Source organism: Dysidea avara, chromosome 8 (assembly GCF_963678975.1).
Source record: "Dysidea avara chromosome 8, odDysAvar1.4, whole genome shotgun sequence".
Classification (NCBI taxonomy): domain Eukaryota; kingdom Metazoa; phylum Porifera; class Demospongiae; order Dictyoceratida; family Dysideidae; genus Dysidea; species Dysidea avara.
The window spans coordinates 7,589,148-7,612,211 of NC_089279.1; the positions used below are offsets into that span (position 1 = coordinate 7,589,148).

At 38.3% G+C, this 23,064-nt stretch overlaps 1 protein-coding gene across 2 annotated transcripts in view; it reads right to left on the reverse strand.

Annotated features, from left to right (window-relative positions):
- LOC136264354 (FYVE, RhoGEF and PH domain-containing protein 2-like) overlaps positions 1-15,107 on the reverse strand; it is a 35,781-nt gene extending 20,674 nt beyond the window's left edge. The window contains exons 1-6 of one of the 2 annotated variants that reach the window (XM_066059076.1): positions 13,549-15,106; positions 12,101-12,162; positions 11,617-11,644; positions 4,702-4,853; positions 2,953-3,007; positions 2,762-2,863 (exon numbers count right to left, since the gene is read on the reverse strand). In XM_066059076.1, the coding sequence (XP_065915148.1) occupies positions 2,762-2,863; positions 2,953-3,007; positions 4,702-4,853; positions 11,617-11,644; positions 12,101-12,162; positions 13,549-14,892 (1,743 nt within the window). In that variant the 5' untranslated portion in view covers positions 14,893-15,106. Of the gene's footprint in view, positions 1-2,761; positions 2,864-2,952; positions 3,008-4,701; positions 4,854-11,616; positions 11,645-12,100; positions 12,163-13,548 lie in introns of both variants that reach the window. The other variant, XM_066059077.1, reaches the window with a different exon arrangement.
- Between the last annotated feature and the right edge of the window lie 7,957 nt (positions 15,108-23,064).

A 23,064-nucleotide genomic window follows, 5' to 3' on the forward strand; every position in this document is an offset into this window, starting at 1 on the left:
TCAGATCATCAGCCCCTGAGACGTCTGTTTAGTGAAACCAAGGCTGTACCGCCTATGGCATCAGGGAGAATCCAGAGATGGGCCCTTACACTTAGCTCATATGAGTATGAACTAAGATACAGACGAGGCAAAGACCAAGGTAACTGTGATGCACTTAGTAGGCTACCATTATCAGATTGCCCCAAGACTGTTCCTATTCCAGGAGACATTTTGTTATTAACTGAACAGTTGTCATCGTCACCTGTTACCGCCAAAGGGATTAAAGTTATGACAGAAAAAGATCAAGTTTTATCCAAAGTTTTACATTTTGTGTTACATGGTTGGCCACAAACCAAAGTCGAGGAAGAATTGAGACCCTATTACACGAGAAGAAATGAGTTAAGCCATTTTGACGGTTGTCTGCTATGGGGATCCAGAGTGATTGTTCCCCCACAAGCCCAAGAGACTGTTCTCAAGATTCTCCATGAGGGCCATCCAGGTAGCACTAGGATGAAGCAATTGGCAAGAGGTTATGTGTGGTGGCCAAACCTGAACATTCAGTTAGAGAATACTGTAAGTTGTTGTGAGAACTGTCAAGTAGTACAGTCAACACCTGCCAAGGCCCCACTTCTCCCTGGCAATGGCCGGAGCGACCGTGGTCTCGTATTCACATAGACTATGCTGGACCATTCTTGAACAAAATTTTCTTAGTGATAGTTGACGCTCACTCAAAGTGGATGGAAGTGATACCTGTTTCAAATGCCACCACAGCTGTGACTGTTGAGAAATTGTTGAGTTTGTTTACTATCCATGGACTTCCGCATATGATAGTGTCTGATAATGGATCAGTTTTCACTAGCTCAGAATTTGCTGGATTTGTTAAACAGAATGGCATTGAACACATCCTCATGTCCCCATACCACCCAGCTTCAAATGGCCTTGCCGAAAGATCTGTGCAAACTTTTAAGAATGGACTCAAGCGAATATCAGATGGTCCGCTGGAAACTCGATTAAATCAATTCTTGTTTAAGTACCGCATAACCCCACAGACCACTACAGGGTTATCCCCAGCAGAGATGTTATTTGGACGCAGACTCAGATCACACCTAGATCTACTAATGCCTACTGTAGCAAGTAGAGTTCAAGCTAACCAGCAAAAGCAGAAGGTTAATCATGATGGCAAACGTAGATTGCGTGAGTTTGATGTTGGTGATACAGTGTATGTTAAGAATTTTAGTGGAACTCCAGTTTGGATACCTGGTGTGATTGAGAAGTGTCGTGGTCCCTTGTCATACCTAGTTCAGTTACAAAACAATAAAGTTGTGCGTCGCCATGTAGACCATGTCAAAATTCGCTTGTCGAACAATGACATTTCCGACTCTGATGATTTCCTGTTAATTGGAGACCAAGCAAGTTCCCCAGTGGTGGATCAGTCTAGTACTATTGAAGCTCCTAACACTGTTGAACTTCGTCGCTCTACAAGAGTACGACATCCTCCAGATCGTTGGTCCCCAGATGACTTTCCATCTTAAGGAGGGAGGAGATGTCATAACTTGAACATTAATTAGAATATGTTGTAATTGTACGCATGCGTATTTAGATTTAATTCGAACTTTTCCGTGACTAATGATTTGTACGTGATTGTACATGTTGTTTTTGATCCTTCCAATCTAAGTGAACTGTGTTGTTATCGGCTGGGTACGCATTGGTATCACCTCATTTACTGAGTATATTACACTAAGGCTACAGGCTTGATTTTTTCACTGTTTGACGTTGCTTCGGCCCAACAGGTGCCTTTTGGCATACCACAGTACATACAATGCATTCTTCATGGACTTACCAGTGTCCTCCTTTGTGTCCCATTCATCTTTGCTGACAGCAAAAAGTGTCGATTTGGCAGTAGCACATGTTGGCTTCCCTTCGTAACAGAAATCGTCCGTATTTTTCATAGTGGCTATTTTGATTGCAGAGGTGCTTTTTGAACAGTTCTTGATTCATACTGCTGTGTAACAGGTTGAACATAGCCGACAATGAAGTGTAATGGATACCTCACTTTTCAGACAATAATTGATATAACTGGGGTGCATGGCACCATTTCTTCTTTTGGTATGCATGGCCATGGATTGCAGAGGCGCTTTTCAAACAGTTCTTGATCTGAAATGCTGAGTAATGGGTTGAACATAGCTGACAATGAAGTGTAATGGATACTTCACTTTTCAGACGATAATTGATATAGCTGGAGAAATGTATAGACATCTGGCATAGTTAGAGTTATGGCTCACCAGTAATAATTATTTACAAAAAAGTTAACAAACAAGTACACAGAAAGATTTGGAATTTTCAACTAGAGTAGGGATCATAGCACATCGATAAAAATAGTGAACAAGCTGAAGTAGTGCACAACATTAAATCACAGTAAAACAATAAGAAGTGTTATATCCCTACTGTGCTCAAGATACCATAATGGAAATGCACAGTAGGGATATAACACTTCTTATTGTTTTACTGTGATCTAATATCGTGCACTACTCCAGCTTGTTTCAGTACTTTTTATCAATGTGCTATGGTCCCTACTGTAGTTGAAAATTCCAAATTTTTCTGTGTACTTGTCTATGCATATGGCACATGCTCTCTCTCTCTCTCTCACACACACACACACACACACATACACACACACACACATACATACACACACACACACACACACACACACACACACACATGCACACACACACACAATACGTACATATATATAATCCTTTATTCGTTTTTATAAACACACCTCAAATAATGCAATATATTCTTTCAGTGCTTCATTTGCTTTACAAGCTTGATCCAGTAATTTGTTAGCCACTTGAAAATTTTTGGCATACGTACTAAATACCTACAGCAGACACAAATAAATATGCACGATGCACATCTTAATGATACAGACACTATTGTAAATGATACAAAGCAGTTTATACAACTTACTTTGATATAGTCACTTGACCCAGCCATCACATCACCAATTCTAGGAAAGGAGTTCCTGAAATGGGATACAATTTACATACTGTATGATGATACACTTTAAATACCACACTATACTCTAGCAGACAATTGTGTGCGATAAATAAAATTATGTGATCAATACCACATATGGGAAAAATGAGGAATTTTAAGCTGGATTAGGGATCAAAGAACAAAAAAGTAGGGAAACAAGGGAACAGCTAAAAGTTGTGAAACAAGGGAGGTTGCCTATACCTGTAGATATCCTAGAGGACATGCAATCCCTAATTCAGTCTTTAGTTTTTTCTTCTACTTGTTTGTTTACTTTTTTAATAACACAATTATGACTTCTGAATTCACATGCACCACATTAAAAGAAAGGTGTTCCATACTAAATGCGTGCCCTAATAATCAATCTGCACAAAAACAGCCAAGCTGTGAAAAAAAGTGCGGCCTTAATAAACCTGGGTGAAAAAAGTTTATGCTTTGTTTATAGCTATGCTTCGCTCGTTACACACTGTTACAAATGAAGAACAGTACAAGTACCTTCTCTGCAATGAACCCAGTCACTATGGAAAATGCAAGCGAAAAGCATGACACAGCCAGAGGGAAGCCGTATCGCGCTATCACAAATCGACACCTTGCGTTGTCAGTGAAAAGAATTGAAACGTAAAGGAGGACAAAGGTAAGTCCACGATACATGCATTGTATGTATTGCGGTTGGCAAAAAGGCACGTCTTGGGACAAAGCAACGTCAAACAGTGAAAAAATCAAGCCTGTAGCCTTATCCATTGTCAAGTTATGCTTGTCTGAAGGAATCAGTTAGTTAGTTTTTTGGGCTTGGCTATGCCTAACCAACACTGCCAAGCCGTTATGTAGGAAATTTGAGGCTGGTTTTAGGGTGATATTTTTGGGCAAGAAAGCCTAAAACTGCATGATCCCTAATATACAGTACTACCGTACTGCATAATACTGCTGAGAGCTACTACATTCCTTTGAAATCAGATGTTATCTTGGCAACTACTGCATGCATGCATCAAAACAACTTTTGTGTCAAACAAAGTGCACAATATCTGTGACTACCGTAATTCACTTGCAAAGCAATTTGTGCAAAATTCATAAGAACATTCCTTTACAATTTAACTTGTAACTGCAATTAAATACATGTAAAAGCAATGAAACAAGTGACATGATGGAAAATAAATACCATATATGTAGCAAACATCCTTCTTACATTATACAGTAAATATCATACTTACGATAGTATTGTATATTAGGGATCACGAAGGTTTGGGCCAAACATATGACCCAGAAACTACTCTCACAATACCTTCATGGTACCTTGGCAGTATTGGTAAGGTATAATTAAGCAACGGCAACTACTGACCTTAAAACTGGACTAGAAGTATGAAACACATCAACGACATAACTAATTTATGTACTTTCTTCAAGGGATTAATTAGCTCAGAAGTCAGAACAACTGGAAAAAGAGACAGTCACTCCAATGCTACTCCTATGTTGCATTAATGTTTTATCAACCACAAATTGTCGATAGGTTGGAAGAAAAGGCGACCTCCCTTGTTTCACTACTTAATCCCTTAAAATTCCTATTTTTTCCTTCTACTTGTAGTAATAACATAATGTGGAACCCCACCATTTTTAAAAATCCGCAACTTATATCACATTGTCTACTTCATTGTTTACCAGTTTGTCAAATATACTAGAAGTACTCACCAGTTGTTTACTCTTTCTGCTAGTCTATTAGAAAAGTCTTCATGAAAAGCATGGAGTTTATCCACTTTGAACAAGATTTTGTTTAGAGTCTCCTCTGGTAGCAAAGGCTTCTTACGTGTCTTGTCGGTTGTCAGTATTTCTTGACCAAAGTCCTAATATACCATACACAAAGTAATGATACAATACCAATTGCAAGTAACTTTATATAATACTATGTTACAATCATTTTATACATGGTTGGTTTGTAAGTAAGGTTAATTTGTTAATGTTTTGTCAGGAAAATCCAGTAAAAGCTTATACTTCAATGCATATTTACTCAAGTAATTTACCCCTTATCAAGCTTGTATATATTGCTTCTGATTATGACGCCAAATCTGTAGTGAGATATTGAACTTGATGACATTTTCACTAGCTGCTACTGCTACTGTTAGCATTTAATGCTGATTGTTGATATACAAGTACTGGGACATACTTTGATACACAAATGTAGCTATAGTGGAAACTGTCTAAGCCAGTCAGGGGCTAAATTTTTTTGGCCTTAATATGCAGGTGGCTATCTATATAGTTTGATGTGTATAAATATCTTACTAGAAGAATTAAAGTTGACCCTTAATAGAAAGATGGCCTGTTGTTACAGGTGGCCGCTAAAACAAGTTCCACTGTAATTTGGAACACTTACAAATAAAACATGATGTTATGTAGTTGCATTCTTTGTTGTTAACCCAGGCATGAAATACTAGAGCTTTTCTAATGAGCAACAATGAATGACTGATGCAGTAGAATGGCTTTAAAGTCTTTTTAACTTACACCTTCAAAGATTCAATTGTGTACTGATGTCAACGCATCAGATTTTGTTGCATGTCAAAGTTACATGTGAATGATTGTAGAGACCGTCACGCAATATGCACAACTTTCAGTCTCAACTTTTACTACAGTACTCTTCTTTATTACATGATTTAACTTTGAAGTTAATTGCCTTGACCCTTCTTTAATTGATTAATGATGTATTTCACTTAAAGCTATAGATATGTATCAGTGTGTAATTGCTGTAATGAATCTTTTGTACAATGTAACACATAGCAATTTCTATGGAACATTTCTATGATCCTACAATTCTCAATTATAGAATCAAATTATAAGCTATATTACTATATCTAAGTAGTTCATCATGATACAGTTGATGTATGGAGTTTAAGCCAGCTACCTTAGGCTTAATGTGCAGGTAGCTGCTTAACACAGTTGCATAAGTGTATAGGCAATTGCAATTGAAAATTGGCCCATATGGAGTGGTGGCCTTTCTATACAGGTGGCCACTAAGACAGGTCACGGGTTCCACTCTATTCCATCAAATTTTTGATGAGTAAGACAATGCATTGTATACATTTTCCAGCAAAGGCATTGGTTATAGGTACAAACATATAAAGATGGCCTTTAAGTGGTCGGCATGCCCTTTCAGAGCATGATTCAAAAGTGATATACAGTGGAATATCTTAGCAGCCACCTCTTTATAAGGGCCAACTTTACATAGGACATTTCTACTCTAATGCAACTATACGAAGTAACCACCTAGGTATTAAGACAAAGAAGTTTCGGATACCACTAAGACATGGAATCTCGATTCAACAATTCCACATTATGTGTACATACGTATGAATAAGGCATCTTGCAGTTGCTATAATTTATTATACACACATGCATATAAGATCGGAAACTGTCATCATGATCTGTGCCAGAATATTATTAATATACAGCAAGATTGAAAGAATAAATTGGAATATCAGTAGTTGTACAATAAATCCCTATAACTATAGCTACCTCTATAACAAGACCATCTTGTTATAGTGGCCACCTCTATTATATAGGACACTAAACTTACAGCAAAAATATAATTAGTGATTCCTTTATTAAGCAGCTTATTATTGCACTTAGCTTTAAAAGTGGCTTTGTTAGTATATGAGTCTTTGTCAATACAAACCCTAACTATTTCAATGCATAAAATGATTTGTGACATACTAATATAAGGTCACTTGCAATTGGTATTGATTATTTATGCCATACAAACAGCAGTGATTACAAGGCTACACATTAACACATATAACTCATGATATACTATTGGTTCCAACTTTAAAAACTAACAGTGATGAGTGATGGGTATTAGAGCAACATGCAAACCAAAAATAAATTTAATTATATTGTTGAAAATTAAGATCAACTGGAAAAGTTAAATTTTTGTGGTTTGACCTTTTCCTTTGAGCAATTATAACACACAAGTACAAGAAAAAATTGGAATTTTCAAATAGAGTAGGGACCGTAGCACATCGATAAAAAGTACTGAAACAAGTTGGAGTAGTCCATGATATTAAATCACAGTAAAACAATAAGAAGTGTTATATCCCTACTGTGCATTTCCATTATGGTATCTTGAGCATGTAGGAATATAACACTTCTTATTGTTTTACTGTAATTTAATATCATGGACTACTCCAACTTGTTTCAGTACTTTTATTGATGTGCTATGGTCCCTACTCTAGTTGAAAATGTTCCGTGCACTCATTTGTTAACTTTTTTTACAAATAATTTTTTCTATGACTGGTGAACCCATGCATACCGCATCTGAAATGGTGCTGCATGCCCCAGCTATATCAATTATTGTCTGAAAAGTGAAGTATCAATTACGCTTCATTGTCAGCTATGTTTAGCTCGTTACACAGCATTTAGAATCAAGAACTGTTTGAAAAGCACCTCTACAATCCACGCATACCAAAAGAAAGAAATGGTGCCGCGCCCCCCAATTATATCAATTATCATCTGAAAAGTGAAGCATCCATGCCATGTCATGTGCTACCAGTGTTATGGTGTCTGGAAGAGCTCCTATCCCAGGGACCCTGGATATCGTCTGTGGGATTTTACAAGCGAAGTTATTAACCAGTCACCTATCCTGTGGTTTTAGCCCTTGTATTTTGTTGGGTTCTCGCTTAATTTCTTCATGTCAGTTTCAGCGTGAGGCAGGCAAGGCTGCAGCGAAGAATTGGAAGGCCACTATCTGCTACCAGGGGGTAGGACAAGCGTAAATCGGATGGCTGCAGGTTCGAGGCTACCTAGGTCCAGTCATGGATTTTTTCTCCTTTCTCCAACTTTTCAAACACACCTTAAGTAGTTAAAGTCTAAGTAGCTAAAGTCTTTGAGCAGGCTGTAGGGCCGGGTGTCCTACAGACCTTCAGCACTTGTGCTGTAAAGCATTAATAGACAAGCCCACATGAACTGGTGTACACTACGCAATGCATTTAACGGATGCTTGAAAATATTTCAAGTGAGCAAATGGTTACTGTACAAAATATCGATGGAGAGGTTTGACAAGGTTCGATAGATATTTGAGTCCTACCATGTTTGTACTTTACAAAGGTGTGATTTTTGTGAAATACAAAACTGTTACGAAGAAATCAGCGTTCCAAAATGACGACACATGGCGATCACCAATTCGCCACTAACGGTCTCAGCATTTATCAAACAACCACAAACGATCGTCTGTCTTGGATATATCCCTATAGAGAGGTAGAAGAATCTGTTTCTTTTGAATATATTTTAGTAGTGCTAAAGGCCTTACATAATGTTATTACGAATTGACGTGGGCTTGTCCTACCCCCCTGATCGGCTACATGGACAAGCCTCTAAGTCATTTCCTGAAATCTTATGAGGATTTATCAGGAAAACGTTGCTGTCCCTATAAACGTCTGGCTAGTCTCTTATTCACTAAGTAGGGAGATGAATCTGGGTTGACTTCGTTGTTGCCTCTGCTTCTCGCTGCTGCACTCTGCGATCCAATACATTCGAGGAGCACGTTCATCCATTGGCGTCTATAGTAGGACTCCACCGCAATGGATCTTATAAGAGTGGAGTCCCACTTCACTTAATAATGCTTGGGCCTTGTCTCCTTGTTGGTCCTTTATTCAGTTGACCAGCACATTCCATCAGTGCTGGGGGTGGTTGGCAAGGACAGTCCATCAAGCCCGGGGGAAAAAAAAATATATATATATATATATATATAAAAGTATCTATTATGCTTCGCTGTCGGCTATGTTCAACCCGTTACACAGCAGTACAAATCAAGAACTGTTTGAAAAGCACCTCTGCAATCATAATAGCCACTATGAAAAATACGGACGATTTTCATTTCGAAGGGAATCCATCACGTGCTACCGCCAAATCCACACCTTTCGCTGTCAGCAAAGATGAATGGCACACAAAGGAGGACACTGGTAAGTCCATGAAGAATGCATTGTACGTACTGTGGTATGCCCAAAGGCACCTCTCGGACTAAAGCGACATTGAACAGTGAAAAAATTAAGCCCATAGCCTTAGCTGTTATCGAGTTACGCTTGTCTGAAGGCATCAGTCAGTCAGTCACTAGAACATTCTGTTGAATAATTTTTTTTAAAATTCCATAGCAACTTGTTGAAAGCATTTCGGGTCAATCTGAAAGCTTGTTTGGGCTTAGTTTTACCTAACCAATATGCCTTATGGTCGTCTGGGAAAATTGAGGCTGGTTTTTGGGTGATGTTATTTCGTGGGCCACGCCTACTCCTTTGTCATCCCTACTATACAGTTACTATCATACTGTATGATTTTATATCACCTGAAAGAGAATTTAATAAGCATTTCAACAATCTTAACCAGAAGTGTCTATGTCAATCACACACAAAATTCTAGCTATTTTATTGAAGACATGTAAGCACAATAAAATTTTCAACAGAAACTTTGAGTGGTCATAACTTAAAGGGAGACCAATGAAATGAGCCAAATTTTGGTGTGAGAAAGTTTCTTGATAGGGTTCATGGTTGTGCCAAATTTCATGAAATCAAAAGGGGTCCGGGTTTTTTTTGTTGTTGATTTGGTATGGAATAACCCATAATTCACCAGAACAAGGCTCTTTCTGCCCTTTCTGTTCATCTCAGACAAAATCTAATATACCATGGGACTCGCCTGAATTCGATAAGCCAAACAGTGTTTCTGTAAACTGAAGTATGTGGAAGTTATAGTGGTTTGTTTATGAGTTGGTGTAATCTTTACTGGAAACGGGTAAAACCTTGCAGAATCCGGTAAATTTGACATTAGTTTTGATATGCTCTTGCCCTCCCCCTGAAATTTTAGACAATAGTCACACCACTAACAGACTAGTACCCTACTGAAATACAGAAAACCAATGCACTTTATACAAGTAGAAACTGAACACTATGAAACAACTGTGCAAAGGAATTAGAATATTCAAATTCTAATAGGAAACCTCACATTATATTAAATTTATAGTCGGTTTGCATTCTCCTTAGCCCTGGTTTCTTGTTAATAGCATTTGTTACATGGGCTAGTGCTATGAAGCTCTTTAAATACTGGAACTGTTTTGTTTATGACATAAAAGCAAGCTTGTTCTAGTACAAAACCATTGGGAGTGAACACATGTCCACCTCTTTGATGTGACTGTATTTGGTGGGGCTCAGATGAATGCGAATTGACACTGTCTCACCGAATGAACTAATTTCCTAGGCTTTAAAACTACATATTTTAACTTGCTACGTATCTATCAAACAAAAAAATGTCAATAAATTCAATCACAAAGGTTAATAATAGTGTGATAAAAGTGAATGTACTCTGCTATTATTAATTCTTGGTTTAATCTTAAATCTTAATAATAGTGATAAAAGTGATAATAATAATAATAGTAATAATCTTAATATTAGTGAACGTCCTCCACTATTAACTCATGGTTTATTCTTAAACAACTAGACTGCTAGATGTGCAGTAAGCGCATGCTACCAACCCTGATCATGAGAAAAAAGTTCGTGTACCATAGAATTCCATCCTACAGTATATGCTACTAGCAGATTTATTTTATCTTCAAACTTTTGCCCTTTCCAAGTCCCTTTGTGCCACCGGCCATCCCAGTCCCTACCCAACAGTGTCTCCTAGATCCACCTATATGGACACTTTACACTAAGTTATGATGCCTAAAACATTGTAAGAAGTATCAAATCTGGAGTTTTCTACCATCATAATTTTTACAGCTATGCAGTAGCTGCTTGAAATTTAAAAATCTTAGTGCTTTGTCAGCAGCTTGTGACAACACATGGAACAATAAACTTTGCAACTCAACTACCGTATGGAGGGAAACTTTGGCACCGTTAAAATTTGGCGAATTTGGTGAATGACCATGAATTTGCCAAATTTTCCCCACCCAAATATTTTGGTGGCGAAGAAAACAGCAAACCAAGCATCAACTAATCAATTTTCTACTCGACCAAGGGATAGTGGGCCAGGCATGAAGCCAAGCCTGCCTCGACTACCTCACTAGGTAGCTAGTTACTGTACACGCGTGGTACTATCCTCAAACTTCACCTCGAAACAGGCATGACAAGTAGCGAGTCCTACCATATTAAGTACGATGTTCACTATTCCAAAGGGTGTATATCTACTGTCTATATAGTATTACCTTTTAGTTGGTAGCTGACTCCAGGCGCTGAACCACTGAGAGGCGTGGCACTCTGCCAGTTCTTGCTTCAGGGCCACGCACAGTGATTAGTAATCTAATTAACTTTAAAAGGGCGCGTGCTTTGCTAACAATTCGCCAAATTTTATTTCACTAACAGTGATATTTTGCTTGATTCGCCAAATTTTTCCACCTCCAAAGTTTCCCTCCGTACGGTAGTACAAAATAACACCCTATCTATCTAACTATTTGTTCATCCACAAGTTGAATAGTAGTAAGTATAAAGTAACATACGGGGCTACTTTTCAAGGAACCCTATACACTATAGCAACTTCCAAAATTGTTTTACTAGTAATTCCATCCCACTTGACAAAGAAAATCATAAGTCCCACTAAATATAGGTATTTCATACACACTGGTATTTACTTATAGCTTACCTTCAGCAATTTAAGGCCTTGCACAAACCTGCAAAATAACATAAGTAATATAATACTGAAGCACAATGGCTAATGTACACAGTCCATATTTAAAATTAATACTGAAAAGTATAAAACACATTGCAGTCTGCAAACACCAATAAAATTACGGGATGCAATGGAATTTTCAATGTAGAACCTTTCAGCTAAATATACTGACCAGAAAAATAGTTGGATAACTTACGATCAAAATTTTAACAGTTAAAGATTGCTTGGACAGTTATTAGTTACTACACATATCAATGGTCCCTGCATTATCCAGCCATCAAATATTCTGTTACCTGAACAATGTCTGTTGAATTAGAGTATTTTGTCTAAGGTGTCAGGGCTCTGTATTTAAATGTCATTTATCCAAACTTCTCGATTACCTGAATGTACTCAGAGCCCAATGAGTTTGGATAATAGAGGGAACACTATATGTTAAAAACATTTTTTAGTGGCTTACGTTTGTTCAGTGGTAGACAACTCCTTGGCAATAAGATACTTTTTGCCTTGTGGTGGCTCCTCCTATGTAAATAATTATGTATGCAGTCATAATAACAAGTAAAGCAGAAACAAACAGTCATACAGCATGGTAGTACTGCATAGCAAAGATCACGAAAGTTGGAGTTTTCTCACAAAAAAAGTACTGTTAACCAGAAACCAGCCTCACAATACCTTTGTGACAATTTGGCAGAATAGGAAATTTTAACATTTGAGTAGGGATCACAAGAATAAAGAAAGCGGTATAACAAGGTGGTCCTCTACATCTGTAGCTATACTAGTCTAATCCTTCAACAAATGAAGTTTGATATAATATAGCCGTGACTGAAGTAGGGATTAGACCAGTACACATAGCTACAGGTGTAGACAACCTCCCTTTAGTCCAATCCTATGATCCCAACTCAAATGTAAAACTTTAATATATACTTGTTTACATTTTTGTGGAATACTGATAAATCAATGTATACCGTATCAAAGGAAAGAATGGTGCTAGGTATATTTAATAATTGCATGACTGAACACACACCCCAATTATTGAAATACGTAGTAGCAATTCTGCTTTGATCTCAGCTATGTTCCACTCAATATACAGAATTACAAATAAAAATAGCATGCAATCAATCCATTTAGATGAAAATTACATGTTGTGTGTATTGGATAGCTACTGTGGTTGGCAATAGGGCACGTCTTGGACCTAAGTGATATTGAGCATTGAAGAAATCAAGCCTGTAATCTTAACCACAGTTGAGTTATGTTTGGTTGAAAGCAGTCAATCAAGAAATACAATTAAAATTTTAAAAGTAATAAAAATCCTTGTCAGAAATGCTTGCATGGGGTCACTATGAAAGGATATTTGGGTTTGATTATGACTAGCTAATACTGGTGAGTAAGCATGAAGGAAAAATGGGTCTAATGCTAAAATTTTATCCTGGGTGGCATGAAGAATTCATAATTATTTTTATGGGGTAGATTACCCTGCACAAAAGCACTGCTACAAGTTCACTTTTGATCATATGTACACCTCTAGCCTGCTTCTACTGATGACAGAGAACTTTTGATAGATGATGACTGGCGTTGCTAGAAGCCTGAGGTGTTACTTGTAGGAGTGCCTTTGCTGAATGTACTCCAGTTAGACACTCTCTCTGATACAAATATTATGAACTGTATTCACACTACCAATATAACCTATCAAGATCAAGAGAGCAGTCAAACAATCAATGATCAAACTAAATAATGATCATACTCGAAATTACTCTCAGATTCAACTGCAAAGGATCTAGTATCATAGGGGTGGCACGCCCTTAGATATGCTAGTGTAGACTTGGCACACTAAGGTATGCCTTAATTCCCTTATAACAATGCATATGGCTAGCTATACTATAACAGGTATTGCATTATAGTGAAACATACTTTTTGTTCTTCTTCAGAAAATTCACTGTCTTCCTCACTTGGCTCTGAAGAATTATTTTCACCAAGTACATTTGACTCTGAAGAATCATTTTCACCAAGTACATTTGACTCTGAAGAATCATTTTCACCAAGCACATTTGACTCTGAAGAATCATTTTCACCAAGCATATTTGACTCTGAAGAATCATTTTCACCAAGTACTTTAAGCCGGCTATTACACAACGACCCTATTTTTTGCATTACGGGACGCATAGAAAGTGAAAATGCCGCTCTGGTTCGTTTATGGTCATAGCTAGGAACAGTACTACCCTGAGTAGTATGATTACTTGCGATGGGAATTGGTGGTTGGAGTAAAATATCTTTCAGCTTGTGCAATAGTTCTGAAACTTCCGGTCTTTCTGTTGGCTTGTTGTGCAGGCATAAAGCTGCCAATTTCTGTAATGGCGGTGGATTGCAACATTTTAGGTAGTCTTCTCTTCTTTTGTCTTCTGTGAGTGCTATCAATTCATCATCCACGTATTCAGTTGCATGTTTTGGTTTTGGCCACTGGTGGGACATGATGTGTAAGATCACACAAGCCAGGGAGAAGACATCAACTGGCTTGCCACAATGTGCATGGTCAGAAAAAGCTTCCGGCGGCATGAAATGTTCTGTGCCATGATTCATAGTTTGTGCTGATAATTTACTGCGGTTTGACGACATAACTTTAGCTACTCCAAAATCAGCAATTTTAGCGGTCACTTCTGCTGTCACATATTTTGTAAGAAGGATGTTGTTTGAAGAGAGGTCTCTATGAACAATGTCCATGCTATGAAGGTATTTCAATCCTTCTGAAACATCAATAATTATGGAAGCTTTTGTTTCGGGAGACACTTTATCACAGGTGTTGTCCTCAAGACACTTGGTCAAATTTGTGTCCATCAACTCCATCACAAGCCATGGAAGTGGGGACTGATTAGGATACAGGCCTATCATTTTTACCACGTTAGGATGGTCTAGTTGACTGTGGCAATCGCATTCACGATAAAACATGGTCCGTATCCGTTCATGTTGAGTGTCGTCAATGCTCGGAATAAGAGCAGGGTGTACTTCTTTTGCCGCACACAATTTCTTCTTAACTGACACTTTGAATACTCGCCCATATGCTCCTCTTCCAATTTCGATGTTTTCTTCAGTGACCTCTCTCAACACCAAACAGTTATTTAAATCGTGTGGTACGGTACTCTCTTCCTTGATGTCTTCATCAAAAGCCTGAGAAGAAGCCATTCTGTAGTTTATGCGTTTGCTACTGCTCACATCTGATTCTACCGAGGCCATATCCGAGGCCTTAGCGTCGTCCGACATTTCTCAGTTCGTCTGAATTGGTGATATATACGTAGCTATAGACTCGGGTCTAGTTCTCTGCTAAGTAGCTACTGAGCTGCTGCAGGTTGGCGTCACTAGTGTGCTGCCTAGATAATATACTTTCCTCGAGTTTTTCCCCCTTGCTGTTCTTAAGAACAAGTCGAACAGGATATAGAGTGTTTCCTGTTCTTATTCATTACAATGCGGAACCTGTAAACGACTTGCTACTGATGGTTTTCCCCCAAAGTGAGTAGGGGTATATGCTTTTAAGGCAGTGTCAGCAAAACTTATTGTCCAAGACTTGAAAAGCAGATCTTTCACCATCAAACATCCCTGTCAATTCCAACTTACTATCTACCTGCAACAAGAGACACACGTCATTATCATCCGTATCATTTCATACTTCCACCTGTATCAACCTTGGTATCAACCACATCGCATTTACAATTAATCATTTTTTTCAAGAACAATTAAGGAATGGAACAACTTACCTACATCTATCCTTAACACAACTGATTATGACACATTTTCAAACAATTTACAACTATCCTTTAGTAATTGTACGCATGCTTTGTAATTCTGTTGTTTTCTCTTTTTTTCCTGGGAACTTACCAGCTGTGCTGACTGCCCAGTACAATAAATAAGCACGAGGGGAGAGGTCATTTTAAAATCAGTTATTAAGGCATCAGGGCCGGAGGAGGGAAAATTGAGTTGGTCAGGCCATTGACTATAATGTTGAAATTGCTACTATATACATGCCAATGAAAGAGGAGCTGTTGCACAGTGTGCGAAGCACACTCTGCGAAGTGCGAAGCACGAGCATTCTAGCTGGGGGGGTCTGGGGGCATGCCCCCACCGGAAATTTTTGAAAATTAGACACTCAGATATGCAATTTTAGTGATACTTCACTGCTAGCTAGCTATATAAATATGCTCAGGTCTATCTGTTGTTCTTCAGACTTTCTATACTATGTATAATTGTAGACCTGACATACAGGGGACACAGCATAAAACTTGCTGTATGGTTCATTTAGTTATAGCTAGCAATTAGAAGTTCAAGGGGGGTCTGGGGGTACAACCCCCAGGAGCTGCAGAATTTTTGCAATTTAAAGGTTTGAAAATGCCTTAAAATTTAAAATTGATGCTAAATTTTAAAGTAAAACTAGCTAGCAAGTTGCAACTTCCCCCCAAATTTCACAGGGAACCCATGCAGCATGGCCCCCTTTAGCTAGGATATAATTACTATACAGTGAATTCACACAGCTACAATAAAATGCTACACAGCTGTATACTACTATACTGGTTTGTATAAAGTGAACGGATCATCATGTAAATATACTGGTGGACAGTCACGAGATCAATCAGCATTCGAAAATGGCGCGATGTGGGTGAGACTGAGAGTTTGCTCGGTATCTCGACAGGACGAGTGGGTAGTTGAAGAGGAGTGATTTCTACTCAACATCTCATCCAGATGGCCACCATGTAATGTATGAGTGTGCAGCTTCTTGCCGAGGAATGAGGCATCTGGTTTGTCACTGCCAGCCCTTCGCCCAGTAAAGGAAGCCAAGAGAGACAAGCCAAGGAATGCTAATGATTATTTTATGAAGATTGAATTGTGATATAAGTGTGCTGGTTTAGAATCAAAGAAGGCACCTGCCGTACACGTGATAAATGCCAACTGTCAGCACACGTGATACTGTACGTAGAACCCACAATCATTTCTGTACAAAACGATACGAATGCAATGCTGTACTGTAAGGCAATTGGAGGTAGTATACGTGTAGTTCTGTGCTTTAGTTAGGCTGAGAAACTAGGTAACTACTCGTGTCATGCATTTTCAATCACATCTGTAAAATGTACGTAGCTACATGTAGATGTGATCGTCCAAAGATTGCATGAGAGTAATGTAGTTCGAACTGGTCAGCTAGTTGGTTCAACTCCAGATTATTGGTCCGGCTCAGACCTGACCAACCGGACCGTCTCCTCCGGCCTTGGGCATGCATCAGAACTAGTCCTATAGCAACTACATCCACCAGAAGTCATCACCTGTCATTAGTTCCTCTGACTCAGTCCACTATTATTTCACGAAGATACTCCTTTTTTGTGAATACAACTTTTCTTTGGAACAGTAGCTATACCACTTTATATCATAGAGGATCGCAACCCAACGTCTTTCTGACATCAACTGTATAACTACTATTACGTTACTACTATGTAATTTAAGTAGCTAGTAATAATTGTACGTTGTTATGGCTGTTGGTTGCTACCAACAGACCTTTGATGTTTTCACACCATAAAGCCTAAATAAATAAATGTGCATCATGTGTTTTGTAATTTGTTGTGTAGCTATCATGTTTTTTTCAGGTTATTTTTGTGGGGTTGTTTTGTGTGTGTACAATGCCGGTGTTTTGTAATTTGTTTTGTAGTAGGTGTATGTTTCTCCTTGCTGACACCTTGTACAGGCTTTGCCTATTGTGTTACTGTTTTTTGTGTATGCCTTCCTGTTCGGTAAAATTGATAATGATAATAATATTGTTCAGAGTAGTTTAAAACAAATGCACAACAAAGCCCCTGCGAATGATTTTATACATTTATTTTGGTGGAAAAAATTAACTGCAGTGCATTCCCACTTCCTGGCCAGTTGCAGGAGGTGTTGAATAGCTCTATTCCTGAGTGGCTGGTCACACTGTGATGGGGCGCACCACCTCAAAGTTGAGAATAAGGGTCCTGCTCCTAGTAACTATATATATGTAGGCCAATTACTTGTCTACCTACAATCTGGAAGTTATTAGCATCCATACTCCATAGTGTCTACTGTAGTACGTAAACATCTCACTGGAAATAAGCTGTTGTTTCATGAGCAGAAAGGTTGCCAACAGTCAACAGAACAGTAGAGGAACACTGGATCATCTATGTGTTCAAGGCTATTTTTATGTGAAGTGCACCAACATACGTAAAACTTAGAGTCTTTATGGATAGATTACCAGGAGGCTGATCAGTTCCTCATTCCTGGATAATATAGTTTGCATGGTTCATAAAAGAGCAGATCAAGACACACGGTAGTGTGTCGTGCGGCCCAAGAAGCCGGCGCGTAACACCCGTGAGTATATTGACAGGAAGAAAGAAAACACAATTTTCGCACCTCCGTAGCTCTGTGTTGCCTTGATGAAACAAAACGATTTTTGCTGTGAACATGCTCTCCAACTTCAGCACTCCACATTCCAATTTTGAGCGAAATCGCTTTACCGCGTTTGCGAGATATGCGACTTCAAAAATTGGCTTAGTTTCTTGGTTTTTTTTTCTTCTTATTTTCTTCCTCTTGTCGCACACTTACAAAAACTGCTATAAAACGCGAACGCCATATCCGATTGCCTTGAAATTTGGCACACAGAAGGGGGGTATAAAGGCGCATCTCGGTACCAACTTTGGCTGGAATACGATAAACAGGCAAAGAGTTATGAGCAATTATTCACGAAAAATAACACCAATATGTTGTCACGCCTACAGGGTAAACCGCGTATGGGAAGAAGCTGAAAATCGGTGGGTGAATAGGTTAACTATTGAACCTAAAACCTTTTGTGGTTTGAAAGAAAAATCGAGTTAAAAACTAGGAAGATACAACGAAAAAACCAACAGTGTGTAACAATTACCCAATCGAGATTAGCTAATAAAAAAACGACTGCTTGCCGACTGCTTGCCGACTGCTTGCCGACTGCTTGCCGACTGCTTGCCGACTGCTTGCCGACTGCTTGCCGACTGCTTGCCGACTGCTTGCCGACTGCTTGCCGATACTCTAATAGAGCAGTCATCCTATTAGAGCAGTCACCCTGAAGAGAATTCAAGAGATCAGCTAGAAACAAGAAACCTGTATAGAGATCAGCTAGAAACAAGTCACCCTGTAGAGAGATCAGCTAGAAGAAGTTACCTTGTAGGGAGTTCATGCAACTATGGAAAGAGATAGTTCAACTAGAAGAAATCACCTTGTAGAGTTCAGCTACAAAGAAACCACCATGTAGAGAGTTCAGCTACAAACAAATCGCCCTGTAGAGAGATCAATAGAAGAAGTTGCCTTGCAGAAAGTTCAGCTACAAAGAAACCATCATGTAGAGAGTTCAGCTACAAACAAATCTCCTTGTAGAGAGATTAGCTAGAAGAAGTTACCTTGTAGAGAGTTCAGCTACAAAGAAACCATCATGTAGAGAGTTCAGCTACAAACAAATCTCCCTGTAGAGAGATCAGCTAGAAAAAGTTACCTTGTAGAGAGTTCAGCTTCAAACAAATCACCCTGTAGAAAGATCAGCTAGACGAAGTCACCTTGTAGAGAGTTCAGTTACAAAGAAACCACCATGTAGAGAGCTCAGCTACAAACTAGTGACCTTGTAGAGACATCAGCTAGAAGAAGTTACCATGTAGAGAGTTCAGCTACAAAGAAACCATTCTTTAAAGAGCTCAGCTGCAAACAAATCACCTGTACAGAATTCAGCTACAAACAAATCACCCTGTAGAAAGATCAGCTAGAAGAATTACCTTGTAGAGAGTTCAGTTACAAAGAAACCACCATGTAGAGAATTCAGCTACAAACTAGTGACCCTGTAAAGACATCAGCTAGAAGAAGTTACCTTATAGAGAGTTCAGCTACAAAGAAACCATTCTGTAAAGAGCTCAGCTGCAAACAAATCACCTATACAGAATTCAGCTACAAACAAATCACCCTGTAGAGAGATCAGCTAGAAGAAGTTACCTTGTAGAGAGTTCAGCTACAAAGAAACCACCATGTAGAGAGTTCAGCTGCAAAGAAATCACCCTGTATAAAATTCTGCCACAAACAAATTGCCCTGTAGAAAGATCAGTTAGAAGAAGTTACCTTGTAGAGAGTTCAGCTACAAAGAAACCATTCTATAAAGAGCTCAGCTGCAAACAAATCACCTGTACAGAATTCAGCTACAAACAAATCCCCCCAGTAGAGAGATCAGCTAGAAGAAGTTACCTTGTAGATCGTTCAGCTACAAACAATTTACCCTGTAGAGAGAGCATCTAGAAGAAGTCACCTTGTAGAGTGTTCAGTTATAAAGAAACCACCATGGACATTTCTGTAATCAATATATGTATTATATATATAATTTGTACATTTACTGACAAAATATTTAAAGTACATCTACTTCATCTTTTCTTCTTCCTGTGGTAAAGAAAAAAAGATAGGTTAAAAAAGTCATACAGATACAAAAAGAAATGAAATCTAATCCAAAACAGCCAAGCTGTAAAAAAAGTGTGCGGCCCTCAAAAAGGCTATGGTGAAAAAAGATGTGAAATCCAAGGTGGCGGCCAAGAAATGACTGTGATGGTAGGTTAATGGTAAAAATTTTAATAATGACAATTCAGGTGAATTTTGTGCCAAGACCACTTACAGCTTGGCTGTTTTGGATTAGATATTATTAGTAGCTGCTCCAAACTTAAGTCAGTGTATGGTATTCTGGCACACACAGCTTACATGTGGTGGTAAGAGTTTAGGAACAGTCAACATCCAGTGTGGTATTTTTCAGGGAGACAGTTTTTCTCCCTTGTTGTTCATAATGTGTTTGCTATACCACTGACTATGATTCTTCATAGTCCGGCAGACAGCAGGGTGAAGTTTGCAAAATGGTCTATAGTTTATTTTAATGCACTTTTGGATTTTCCTGTATACCTAAAACAATATTCCACCTGCTGGACAGGTGTCAGCCTTGGGCATTTTGCCATAGCAATGAAAGTTTAATTAACCGCATAGCAACCACACAAATTTTACAAAATAGCTTCTGTGGGTTTCAGTTTTACCCAAAATTGTTTGATAACCTGACCATTTAACAAATCTTAGGTGTTACAATTAATGTCAGAACAAACCTGAATACTTAAATAGTCCCATAAATTCCTAAAGGTATCATTATGCATACCGTAGTTACGTATGTCTCAATAACCATCATAGGGCCTGCAGGCACAAACTACACTCTGTCACACAACAGGATGCATCTCGGTACTGGAGTAAAGTATTTGCATTCTGCTACTTGTATTAAAAAGCCAATCAATTGCTTACTACGTGCTTAAATATTCAAAGCTATAGCACATTGCTACATAAAATTATGGGCGATTAAACTTCAAGAAGTAGGCAAATTTTATGTGCCTACATGCCCTATATTCACAGGCCCAGTCACATTTGCTCTCTTGACGTTCTTTAGTTTGGTTATTTAAAAAATGTTTGTTTCAGCTTAAGCCATACTATAATGGTTACCATTGTTTTTATACTTGAGAGAATAAACACAGTTTTCTGGTAGGAAATTTAATTCCGGCTTTTTTCTTTCAATGCTTCTAAATCATTATGATAGTATCTGGTGATAATGGTTTGCCTCTTTTTGGTATTGCTGGTGTGGAAAGGCTTGGTTACTACACAGCTAAAGTCCATGCAGTGCAACCAATTTATTAGATGCAGTATTACAAAATGTTTAAAATCTAACCATAACATTGGTGCTAAAAATAGAACTTGAGTTGAAGTTGATGTACATGTATGTAGATCATCAAATGTCAGCTCAAAAACTAGTACTTGCTATATACTTGCGGCAAATAGGAGTATGTCACAAAGTACTCACTATACAACAAATAGTGCATATGTGTTCTTCATCTATGCTTATTAAATGTCTTATTCACACCTGTTCAGGGGCGGAGGAAGTAGATGATATGAGGGGAGGGGAGGGGAAAGGTCACAACCAGCTGACAATAGCTACCCACCTCACCAGCTACGTATTCATAACCGATAAACTACATAAAAATCCTTACATAGCTCACTACACGCTGCTCTAATACTGTGACTGCTTTATTAATGTGACTACTCTATTAGAGTATCTCGATCTTTATCGCGGTTTTCAGCCCCACTCCAAGAAGGATAATTTCGGAGTGGTATCATTCCCTCAGCAGACCGAGGGGGGGCTTCAGTCCCCTAGCCCTCCCTTTCCACCGCCTATGCACCTGTTTCACTATCATCTAATTTAGCAAAAAATAATGAAGTTATGCCTTATTTGTGGCATCATACGTATGTGGTATCCACGCAATAATACAATAAAACAGTAGCTTCCTTTTGTACCTCCCTATGTAAGTTAAACCACCCTAAAATGTGGACACCATGATATCAGAATATTTGTCTAAGGTCCCATTTGTATTGAATACACTTACAATTAAGCCTCTGAGATCAGGACAACTTTCCAATAAGAACAGTATAGTGGGGCCTCAGAATAGTATTGTGAGAGCCTCTAGCTAAATTTTATATAGCTAGAGACTCTCACAGTAATATTCCTCTAGCTCTCACAATACTATTCTGAATCCTCTGAGATCAGGATGACATTCCAATAAGAACAGTATAGTGGAGTCTCAAGGCATCCAGAATAGTGCCGGTTGTGAGAGCCTCTATAGCTATGTTTTATAATTATAGAATACACACACACATAATTAGTATAACTGTGTGCTACCTCTTAATCAGTGTTTTTAAGTACAGTAAATAGATCATGACCTTTTGTACTGAAGTTATGTCTGTTCTCAATCACTTCTGCTGAATCACTTCTGTCTATACCTTTTGTTATTTTCACTGAAATGACCATCAAATCAACTTCTTTAAGGTACAGGGGTGTATGTTATTCTCTTACACTTGCATGCTGCTCCTCTTGCATGAGAATTTTGGTAACCTTGCAAGTAATTTTAGCATGCAAGAGAGAACTTTCAATGATATTAAGGTGCTACATACCAGTCTTTTTGTGACCAAATTTGCAAGAAAGGTCATCCACACACCAAATTTTACCACTTTAATGATTCATAACTTAATTTAGATTTAAAATGAGTTATTGATTGTAATTTTGTCAGCTGTGAACCATAATATAGAGCATTGGAGGAAGAAAATTCCGCATCGGTTTGAAACACAGTTATTCAAACAATTGCATGTGGAAGATGCAAATCCAGCCTTTAACAGCATCCATTGCATTATATTGCATAAACAAAATTAGACCTTAAAAGTCTTTCCTGCTGCCACTTATTTGCTCCACTAAATAAATGTTTTCCTCAATTGGCATTTATCAACAGCATATATTGTGGTCAGCAATAGCATGCCATATGAATATGTGTGGTACACAGTGTGTTGGGTACAAATTTAGTTCTACAA